The sequence below is a fragment of the Paralichthys olivaceus genome, chromosome 8 (genome assembly GCF_024713975.1).
Source record: "Paralichthys olivaceus isolate ysfri-2021 chromosome 8, ASM2471397v2, whole genome shotgun sequence".
NCBI classification, from domain to species: Eukaryota; Metazoa; Chordata; class Actinopteri; order Pleuronectiformes; family Paralichthyidae; genus Paralichthys; species Paralichthys olivaceus.
Window position 1 is genome coordinate 11,474,730 of NC_091100.1, and position 11,639 is coordinate 11,486,368.

Sequence of the window (11,639 nt, forward strand, 5' to 3'; positions counted from 1 at the left end):
TGGTTCTTTTTGCTTTGACTCCAGACAGTTCCCAGTGGGACCATGTCAAAGTGTAACTTCAGCCCTTGCTCAGACCCTCACTCCACCATGCGTGATTTTAAAAAATGACTTTAAAAAATTGGTTAAAAGTGACTGGGGGGGATGAGGGAAGCAGGGCTGCATGTGAGAGTGACTGTCAGTGATGATTTCAGGCCACAAAAAAATGGAGCGCGGCCAGATTGACATAGATTCACCAGGCACATATGTCACAGAGGGCTGGAGGACTTTTTTTGTGGTGGACCATGGTGTTGCTCCAGCCCCAGTCAGCCGGCGCTCTCAGAGTTAAGACAATGCAAGTTGAGTGTGGGGGGGAGAAGGGCAACATAACGTTAGTAAGAAAACTAATGTTAGTGAACTTTTGAATAAGTTGTAAAGCTATATGTTACACAAAATGTCCAATCAATCAAGAGAGACACACTGTCTTCTCTACCAGTGTTGTCCCTCACCCAGGTTTGTGTGCTGTCTCCTGTCTCCCTTAGAGAACATCTGACGTAGGGAGGAGCCAAAGCTAATGATACGCTACTGCTATAAGAATAGACCAGTTTGTCTTTAAACACAATTTCTAACCTGCTTACATTTGATTAGAGGGCGTGAACTTGTATATATAAATATTATGACGGCGCAAAAAGTCATCAGCATCTGTCCCGCAAGGTCCAAGACAGACTGAAACACAAGGTGGCATTATGAGCAACATTCAAAACATGAAAATGATTTTTTTTATAAATTTGGTAAGAAGTGTGATATAAAAAACGCCATTACTGTGTCTCATCACACCACAGTCATATTACGTATTTCACAGCTCAAATCAAACATCTCTTTAATGTTTGGTCTCCATCTGTCTGAGTAAAATATAATGTATCCTCTTGATTCATTGTGTTTTAATGGATGTATGGACATTAAAACACTGAATTTAAATATCTCCAGACACTTGGTGCAGCTCGGGGCATCATTTTAGGTTGGTGCAATGACACATGGCAGACGACAGGGGGCAGAAACAAGCAGACATCGCGTCTGAACTACTCTCAATTTAGGCAACGAAGAAGACACAACAAACCGCGGTTACTTATGGGTACTGCTTCCTCTATGGTAACTTGCAGTGAAGCTAACGCTGGAGAGCAACTACATATCCCATGAGCCTCTGCAGCAGCCATTGAACCTCGGTTTGTTTGGAACGAGTGAAAGGTGAGGTTGAATTTCTGTTTTTATTCCGGTGACGAGTTAAATCTCCTGTTGGAACAGATTCTGACACGAGAAGTGATGCTAACAACATTAGCTCCAGCAGCTACATGTGACGTCTGCGTACGTTAGACAGCTTTTGTGTTAGCGTAGTGTTTTCTTCACGTTAACGTGGTTCACAGCTGGTTAACTCTAGTCTGTGCTTCCTCAGCAAAGACTTTACATAATGTATTTGTTTGATTTCATTTCTTTATGTATTTGACAGGGACGATGCTCGTCAATCAACGGCAAGATGGCTCAATTCCATCTGTTGACCCTGACCTGGTTGTAAGAAGGCAACCCTAGAATTAAAAGAAACCATAGACCGATTTAAACAAGCTATGATTTACAGGCACAGAGGTAAACTATCTGATCATCAACATATATTCAGATTATCCAAAGATTTGTTTATTGTTGTTTTTTAATCATATTAAAATACAAAATCCAATAAAATGGTAGTAATATTTCTTCCTCTGAACGATACAAAGGAGTAAAGTAGTTGCCATTCTGTTGATGTAATATGTGTAGACACGAATAATTGTTTTTGAGTGACTTTACAGCTTTTTCAATAAGTTTAACTATCTTTCAGAGAAACTCTACATCTTTGACTCCCCTGTGCAGACGTACACACACATACATACATGTACACATATATAGAGACATACTTTATTGATCCCGAAGGAAACTGAAGAGCACAGAGCTAAATTATTCTACACTATTGTGCTACCTGCAATGAACAAGCTAGACTTCAAATTTATAATCTTCAGTTTTTGTTGACACCGTGTAACAGAGATGCTGATTCAACTTAATGCCCAGTCCTGAGGATTCAGAAGGTTCAGCTGTTAAACAGTGTTGCATCATACTGAGAGGTGTTTCTGATTCGTCCTCCTCTTATTTATGGACATCACATTAGATGCCAGCTTACCAGCATGTTGTGCAGATATGTCTTATCATCCAACCTGTTCCAACATCAAACAGAGTCTGAGCAAAATCCTACAGATGTTTTTAAAGTATCCACAAGTTTACATCTTTTCTGCGTAATATTTTGTAAAATGTCCATTATAAACATCCATTGTATCAGTTGGGCTATGAACTATTTCATATCCTGATGACTGTAATGAGTCATATCAGTCTGACTGTTTGATTTCAGTGATGGAGATTCCTGAAGATTTTAATCAACTCGAGCTTCTGAACTCACATGGACACTTGATCCCCCGTGGAACCAGCAGCCTGTGGACCGGGAGCAATGATGTGGAGGAAGAGGAGGAAGAGGAGGAAGAGGAGGAGGAGGAGGAAGGTGAACATAGCGAGGAGTGGTATCTAGAAAAGGAGGAAGCTCTTAAAGGCAAACCAGTGGAGCTCATTCTGTGGGCTGCAGAAAACAATCGTGTAAGTGAACAAAACCATTATATTATTCATTTAGTCATGCTGCATTTCTCTTGAAGTGGGAATAAGCACAGAGTAAACATTCAAAAGCACACACAGAGACGAGCACTGGTGGTGTAACCACTGATGACTCAGCAACCTTGACAGGTCACCAGCGCATCACTGAGCCAACATAGAGAGACAAAGATTCACATCCCCACCTACGGGCAATTCAGAGTTTTCGTTGGTTGGAAATACCTGAGCGAAATCCAGCCGTGGAGAAAGCAGATTTCAATTTAGAGAGAATTTTTATCTGGCATTTCAGTAGGTCAAGAGCACAGGAAGGCATGTAGTCATATTTAGGCTCTTTAGATAGTTTCATTTCTGCTTTTAGTGCCGTGATATACTTCTGTCAACTGTTACCTGAAATCAACCACAAATGATTTCAGTAACTAACTGAGTATTTGGCATCACACGTAGATATGTTAAATTTGTACTGTTTACTGATTCTGAAGCCACAATTCAATCAAACACCAAAACTTTTTTAATCCTTGTTTGAGGAAGCCTGATAATACCTATCATTCTAAAATTCCTATGTGGAAACAAAGGAAGAAAAAGCCTCATTGTCATGCTCATGTTTATAATTTGGAACTTCTGGCTTAAATCTGTGTGCCGTTTAGAGCTCTAAGAATGAGTCAAAAGAAATAATCATTAATAACTTTGATATAACCAAACATTTGAGTCTCAACTTTTCAATTGAGGTATTGTTTGTTCTACAAAACAACGTCAACCTTCGGCTCTATGCAATTGTAGTTTCATTATTTCCTTCATTGTAATAGATGTGAAAATTATGATATAAAACAATTTTTAAAACAATAATTGTCAAAAGATTTCGATCTTAGCTACAGTTGCATTGCAGGTCGTTCAGACGAGCGGTTTGTTCTGCAACAGGATTTTTCTGTAGAATCAGTTTCAGACAATGGACAGCTACAGGAAACGCAAAAGATTCAAAGTGTGAGTCTGTGATTGTCTATCTACCTATGCAGATGTTAAAATATATGTGTATCACAATTAAATCACATTTTCAGGAAAATCTAAGAAGTTGATGGATAAAATAATCAGCCTGTTTTTGGCTAAACTGACAGACTTATTCTAAAAAACATCAACTCTCACAAAAACCTCTGATGTTAGACAATTTAATGTTGTCTGCCGTATATACAGCATTGTGATATCACACATAAAATCTCACAAAAAATGCTTATCATGAATAATCATTTTGCTTTGAATTGGAACGTATGCGACAATATAGGACACAACAAAAACAATGTGGCCACTTGCGTCCCAGACCGCCTCCGAATGTGGTCAGAGCTGTAGTTTGGTTGTGTGGTTCACATGGTTCTTTGTCTGTTAGTTAGCAAGATTCCCAAAAGATTTTAATCAATTTCCTGCTCCTGAGCATTTATTACTTCTTTTTCCTCCAGCTTTCAACCATCCACAGATTATTATCAGCTGATCCTGGGCTGGTGCACTGCTGTGATGAGGACGGTTACACTCCCCTGCACCGTGCAGCATACAGCGGCCATGTGGATGTTGTTTCTGCTCTACTCGCCGCTGGCTCTGAAGTTAACACCCGCACCATTGATGGCTGGACTCCCCTTCACAGCGCCTGCCGTTGGAGCCGCGTCACAGTGGGGAGTTTCCTCCTGCAGCGAGGAGCCGAGCTGAATGCTCAGACCAATGGCGGGCTCACGCCACTGCACCTGGCCGCTTCACACGCCAGCTCCTCAAAGACAGATTCCGCCCAGACTCTAGAGCTGCTGCTGTCTCACAGACACCTGAAGCCGGGGCTTTGCAGCAGCACTGGGGAGACGGCTAGTGAGGTGGCCCGACGCAGTGGGCCGCATCACTACCTGTTTGAGATTGTAGAGGACTGTGTCAATGTGGTACCAGACTCGTGAAGTCTCACATTAACTTACTTACAGAGCGACCTTCCCTTTTACTGAACTCAATAAATCTTTGCTGATGTTCAGGTTATCATAATAAAATAATGCTCTATCTTTGTATTATTATCACAACGTCCTGCCTCAGTGATTCTCCATGAAAATCAGATCCACTCTGGTTCAGTTGAGTCTAGATCTTATATTAAAAGAGAAACTTTATTTTTTACTGACAGAATCATTTATATTATTATTGCTGTACATCTCAACGTGGAACTTGTCCTGTGCTATGTTCTCCTTCCTCTCAACCAGCAAGAACCAAACTAATTGTACTAAACCTTTAAGCATGAGTCCATGGTCACTTTGTGAATTTGTTCAGGAAACTTTAACAGAAATCCTTGTTTTGATCTCACAATGGATACAACTCAAATGTCTATTAATTGTTCTCTATATGGTCAGAAACAAGTTACAGCAACATCTTCATTTTGTCCTCGCTCTCCTCCTGTAAAGCATTATGGGAACATTTCAGTGTCAATATGAAAGACAAGATGATAAGTGGTTGTATTCGTCTTTTCATGAAGCTGGAAATCTCCTCAAAAGTTCTGCCTCGCCAGAGAGATGGAATTCATGGCCGTGGGTCACCTCAGGCAGACAGAGGTAATTCTGCTTGTCTGTTATGGCAACAACAAAACCTGGTCACACGGTATCTGTAAACATCTTAGCACAAAGCATATTTTCAAACGAGTGCTGCTCGGATCACAAACCTTTGCAAGGTAAGGTCCAAGGACAGTTTGGTCTGAATAGATGAGTGCTGGCTCTTTGTGACTTCAACTTGACTAGAGAGGAGAGCTAGTGACAAACACTATTTTATCCCTGCTGTCACAAATTACAGACAAATAGTCACAGATTTACATCAAGGGCAGAGTAAATCTACACAATGCTTTTCTCTGTCCCATAGGCTTGGTAACCCTGAGCTGTTGATTGTGACTCGTGTATGATCAAAATGAACTTCAGAGGCTTTTTCCTGAAAGGCAATCGCAAAAGTCCGGTTAAAATAGGAAAGCTTAGCCGATAGAAAGGCGGAATAAAGACAAGCATCCCCTCCTGCAGGAAAAATTCCCAGCTGGGGTGACTTCTCATTAAACACAAATTTACAGGGAATTTACTGGGGACACCTGCTGTGCAGCTTCAAGCTTCTCGTATTTAAGAGGTGAAGTTACATCAGAGCATGAAATGACTTTATTGTAAGGTTTGATTATAGAGAACACATCAATAGAATATGTTTGTTGTAGTATATTAGTAAGTAAATGTATTTGAGACACGCAAGGTGGGAAAAACAGGACTGCTCCCATCATTTACTATTTGTCATCTCCTAGAACAGGAGTAATTCTCGAGGAGGGTTTGTAAACCACCAGATAACTTGCAGCTGCTTTGAGAGAAAACCAGTTAAACACGTTACTAAACGACATCCTCAGAGAAACTATTTCAAAGCTTCAGATCTGTAAATGCAGAGGCTCCATCACATCGACGTACCGACACAGCTGCGGTGTTGGGATGAGGCAGTGATGACGTGCTCAGTATTTAAGCAGTTATTAGCTGTGGGTGAAAATGGTCCATAAGTGGTTTAACATTTAATCAGTGAGGGGGCTGGTGATTATGTGCCCCAATGCTCACAAATGAATCCTAGTCATTCTGGTTTAAAGTCGACCAGGCCGCGTGGTTTGTCACCATGGCTGAGGACACCACACTGTACAGACTCGCAGGAGTTCAGTGATTTGCGTTAAAAGCAGAGTGAAGCCAGAGAAGTGCTGCCTTTTTTTTTATTCATTACTCCCACCACAGATGATCGCCTGTCAGGCTGTGCATGTAGGAACATTATTTCAATCAGACAGAGATTTATTTTCTTCCTTTTTTTTTAAACAAAGCTTTTTTACCAACCTGTAATTTTCCCTACTGGTCATTAACTGCAGAAAAGTGGCGCCGTCTCAGTCTGTCGAGTAATCTCTGTTGTTTTTCAGCTAATTAAAAAAAACTAATCAAAACACCAATCATGGCATCATTAGAGCGGGTTTTTGAAAAAATGTGTCAACGTTAATACGTTTCTCACTGATTGTGTTCAGGTAAGACGTGAAGAATAAATCATTCGTTGAAAACCCAGGACTGCTGTCATTCATGTGTGTGATGATTGGGTTGTTTTTAAGATTACATGTGTGTAGCATGCTGATCTTTCTCACATAGGAAAAAACTGTTGTTGAATCCTCCACATGTTTTACAGGACACGACAATTACATGATGCTGTATTGAATTTCTGAGTTTGTGTTACGTAAACATTCTTTTCACCATGCGTTCTTCAACAGTTTCCACCTGCAATTCACCACACGTTGAAAGTCACATATATACTATATAAAGTATAAAGAAGGTTACCTTTTCAGCAGGATCAAACAAAAACTGCCTAACTGATCTGTGGGGCCTGATCCAAAAAAGAACCAATGAGTCATGTTCTTTCTGAGCATCAGACCAGCTTCTCAATGTGGCTTCAGTTGTGCATTGAGTTCTGTTGTGGATCTTGGATGTTTCTATACCTGGGGCCATAGAAGGGCCACAATTTACACAGAAGATCCAATTAGACGTCCACCACCCATGCACAGGTCCTGTTTCAGTAAGGTGCACATTAAATCATTTCTTGTTTGCTGTTAGCTCTGCAGCTTTCAACATCATTCAATATATTTTTGAACTTGTTTCTTGTTCGAGTACAGTGTTTTTTCAAAAAAAGCTCTGAAAATTAAATATTCTTAACAAATTGTCATATTTATTGATAGAATCGTTAATGACGCACTTCCGGGGACCAATCAAATTTTGCAGATTCCCCTCTTAAAAACATTTTCTTATATCATTGATTTAGTTGTTTCCCATGCAGCCTATGACAGTTTGAAGATCTATATATTAGCTGCAGCCAGGAAGTGCTTAGCATAGTTGAGCATAAAGACTGGAAACAAAGCAAAAGTTGTACAATGGTTTCAAATGAACAACAAGCATAAAATCATTTTCGTCTATAACAATGAGAAAGCAGCCAATTACTATTTTCATAGATTTATGAAAAATAGGGCGATTGGGATTAATGATGATTTCATTGGAAACCTCAAGGCTTTATCTCTCATCAACTTATGAATGAGGAAAAGAGAAGATTTAAGGTCAAACAAACAGGACAGTTATTTGTGATAATGAAACTGGAGATTTTTCACCATTGTGAAATATTCAGTGACACAAACAACGATGTGGCACATCTGGACATTTTTACAATGAAGAGCTCTGGATAATTTTCATAACATCAGTGTTTGGAATATTTTTCATATTTGAGTGGCAGTTGATGAAGCAAGATGGAGAATGAAGTCTTTGTTGTGAATGTAAATTAGCAAGAAGATCACAAAGATAAGTCTCAGGGAATGAGCATATTGACCATGGGTTGATGAAGACTGTAAGTTCGTCAACAAAAGTAGAATTTGAGTCGAAGTGTTGTGTGTTAAAGCAAGTTACACACTTTAAACTTGCCGAAACCAGTAATATTTTGTTTATAATAGTTTTTGATAGAAATACGGTGATGGAAATACAGGACTCTGCTCCGCTATTTTCATGAATTTATCACATATCCCAATGCTGAGAGGTTGAACTCACACAGGTTTAGTTTATGGTCATTAGCAGTGACCATGGTCTGTGGATAAAGACGGATGACGTGTCTTTCCTCCGTCATCCCTCTAAACTTTGCACCTTGCAATATTTGCACAACCCAATCAGTATTATCTACATTCATTCATTCATTTTTACTCAGCAAGATCTATGAGGGGCCATTCAGGGACTCAGTATCTTGCCCAAAGACATGCAGATGGGGAAGACTGAGGATCGAACCCAACCTTCTGGTTAGATGACAACCACTCTACCCCTAAGCCACAGCTGCCCTGGGCATGTGATAAATAATGTCTTGACCTCCACCAGCTTGTACTTTTGAGGACTCTTGGTGCCAGAGTCTGCGCTGTAGTGGAGCCACGTTATCAAGGTTCCTGCTGATACACTCGCTCATGAGACCGTCTGAGCTGTCAGTCATTATCGCCCACATCACTGTGCCAAGAACTACCTAGAATAACAAAGATCTTTGGGAAACATTTGTTCATGTACTTTGACTTTTGAGTTTGTTCCATGAGGCAGGGTTTATGACCTGTTCTGCAGCCAGCCACCAGGGGGCCATCAAGATGATTTGTCTTTACTTCTGTGAAACCTGTCCATTTTTAGCCTTGATGATTATCACTCATGGAAAAAGCAGAAGAGCAAAAGCACTTCATGGTTCTGTGCAGGTGAGAAAAAATGTAGTACCCACAAATGATTTGACCAAACCCATTGAAAGGGTCTTTGAGTTTCAGGTTTGGATTTCCTCATCTTCCACACCAGTCACTTTTTCTTCCTAACATTGTTGACATATTCCTCTGAACACAGACGATCAAATGCAACCTACAGTCAACATGATGATAGCCATGTCATAATACAATATTGGTCTAAATCCCACTTGTGTCTGTTGATCTGACAGAGGGGGTGAGAGAAAACTGCAAACTCCTGCTGAAAGGCTGTGATTTAAATGTCTTCTCTGTCACCACATCAGATGAATGTGAATGGTGGAAGTGATGAGAATACGCAGAGAGCCTGAGCGGTTATCAGTCAGTGATGCACAGCCGCGCTAAAGCTCTTGAGACTGGGGGACAGCACATGAAGTCTTGCTGAAGGGCAGCTCTGGTGACTAAAAGATCAAAATATTCCACAAGTTAATAAAATGTTCGAGTCAGAGAAGCGTGCACAGCACACCTGCTGGGATGAGCACTTCTTTTCTCTCTTTTACTGTCTGCAATTATTATGAAACATCTTTTAAACTGAAATGTTATCATCACTCAGCCGTTGCTATGTTTTGCAGGATCATGTGAAACCATGTGAAGTGTATCTGATGATCCTTGGGGATCAAGCCAGAGATGAAGATGAAAAGTAAGTCATTGTGCTGAACAGATAATTAAATGTCTTGTTAATCAACTACCAAATTATTTGAAATGACAAGATAAAACCCTTTAAATCAAAGTACTTTTCTAAATGAGGTAAATCATTAAAACACCATGAAGTTCAGAGGGAGTTTAAATCCAGCACATCTAGGGAACCTTTGAGCAAATAGATTTGCTTTGTTGTTCAGAGTTAGATCTTTGCCACTCTCATGTCTGAACATAAATATGAAGCTTGAGCCAGCGGCAGGTTAGCTTAGCTTAGCTCAGCATGCAAGCTGAAAGAAGCAGATGGAAGCGATCCATGTTCTGTCCAATTTACAGTTTTAATGCCTCCGTGCTTCCCATTCCCAATCATCTCAGAAACACTTCCTGGAATCCTTTCAAATTCGGAAAAAACATTTACTTGGACTCAAATGATTGGAATTTGGTTACAAAAGGTCAAAGGATTTTGGTGATGATATTTCTCTGGTCAGAGGTCAAAGGTCACAGTGACCCTTTGAATCTTTTGTTCTGTGACTGACTGAATCACATTGACACATGGTAATGAGTTGCCTCTTACCGTCAACAATCTTCCCACTTTGCCCAACAGCAAGATACTTCTGATCTTCAAATTCACCCATCAAAGCATGTGGCGTCACAAGGGGCGGCCCGATGTTCTCCGGAATTTGTCCTTTCCACATGAGAGGAGGGGGAGAAACAAGTTCATATTAGTTTTCAGCTATTGAAATTACAGCTGCATGTGTGTCATAACAGAGATAGTTTCTTTTTACTTGGAATAGTTTGGAGAAGATGAAATGTACTTTAATCGAAACAGATAAAAATATTCTTCTGTTCGTGAGTCGAGGAAAGTAATTATATAGCTATTTGTTGTAGACTTATTGACCACTCAGTACAAGTGAGAACCCCCCACTTACATACACATCCATGCCGCGCTGCTCTCCCTTGTCAGCAGTCATCAGGGGTTCAGTATTTCGCCCAGGGTCTCTTTGGAACGCAGAGAATCCAGGGATCGAACCACCAACCCTTCTGGTCAGTGGACCACTCTCTTTACTGCCTGAGCCACAGACGGATAAGGATAAATGATATTTTCTTCAGCCTTTGCTGCATTATTGAGAAGATGAAATAATACAAACAGATACAGAAAGAAAATGTACTTTTCTATTTACAGAATGTGAGCAGGCTATCAATCTAATTGAATATGCTGAACAATGTAGACTGCTTGTTTATGTTATTGTTATTATGAGCATGACATCATGGAAACATATGAAATACATCTGGGGAGTCTACAAGCCACAAATCTGTCTCAAATGTGTAGCAGACATACATTTTTAAAAATTTGCTGTAAAACCCGTGTGGCATGGTGGTATAACGGTTAACCCACCTGTATCACAGCAAGTTCCTGATGTATAAAGGTAAATGGCCTGTATTTATACAGCAGACTTTCCACTAGCAGCACAAAGAGCTTTAAAATGCCTCCAACTATCCACACAGACTCACAGTTTGTTTGTAGACCAAGGACAACTCCTCTGCTGCTGTTCATGTGCTGAAAGCTGAAACACATGACTGGTCTGCGGCTCTTTCTCTGCATGTCCTCCTCTGTGATTGATCTTTTTTATTTCTGAAGTAGTTTTACTTCGACTTCTCAGTGTGATGCACAAAGAGTGATCTTTAAAATGTCAAGCTTTAAAAAAGGTATGACAGCAGGTCCTCAGCCTGTTATTTGTGCAGCCACAGGAGAAAACATCAACCTACACTCTGAATCGCTTATATACAATCAGAATGACCATAGATTATGATGAGATGACGGCCCACAGTGTTCCTGTACCACCATCTACTGGACACAATGCAAGGCCGAAATTCATGTGCAACAATATTTTCTCAGTAGCTAAAAATATAAACACCACCCCCAACATTTAATGAGAATGACAGGCACCTTTTGATTTCATTCTGATTTTGTTCCCACCTACAAAACTATTACAATGAAGCAATACAACCCTCTATAGCTGGAGCTCTGACAGTTATCAGAGTTTGATTGTAAACACATTAAACA

At 40.2% G+C, this 11,639-nt stretch overlaps 1 protein-coding gene across 3 annotated transcripts; it reads left to right on the top strand.

Moving 5' to 3' along the window:
* The first annotated feature begins 1,081 nt into the window (after window positions 1-1,081).
* On the top strand, window positions 1,082-4,688 carry ankrd49 (ankyrin repeat domain 49). 3 transcript variants are annotated; one of them, XM_020100292.2, is made up of 4 exons: window positions 1,089-1,221; window positions 1,481-1,614; window positions 2,405-2,643; window positions 4,101-4,688. In XM_020100292.2, the coding sequence occupies exons 2-4, from the start codon at window positions 1,596-1,598 to the stop codon at window positions 4,575-4,577; spliced, it is 735 nt and encodes a 244-aa protein (XP_019955851.2). In that variant the 5' UTR covers window positions 1,089-1,221; window positions 1,481-1,595; the 3' UTR covers window positions 4,578-4,688. The 3 variants fall into 3 exon arrangements, with proteins under 3 accessions (XP_019955850.2, XP_019955851.2, XP_069386324.1); XM_069530223.1 differs by lacking the exon at window positions 1,089-1,221 and adding an exon at window positions 1,277-1,338; XM_020100291.2 differs by lacking the exon at window positions 1,481-1,614 and having other exon boundaries at window positions 1,082-1,221.
* The last annotated feature ends 6,951 nt before the right edge of the window (window positions 4,689-11,639 follow it).

Excerpts from the sequence above, each read along its gene's own strand:
- ankrd49 (XM_020100292.2), top strand. Across the intron at positions 2,644-4,100 it reads GGGCTGCAGAAAACAATCGT|CTTTCAACCATCCACAGATT; the intron begins GTAAGTGAACAA and ends TTTTTCCTCCAG.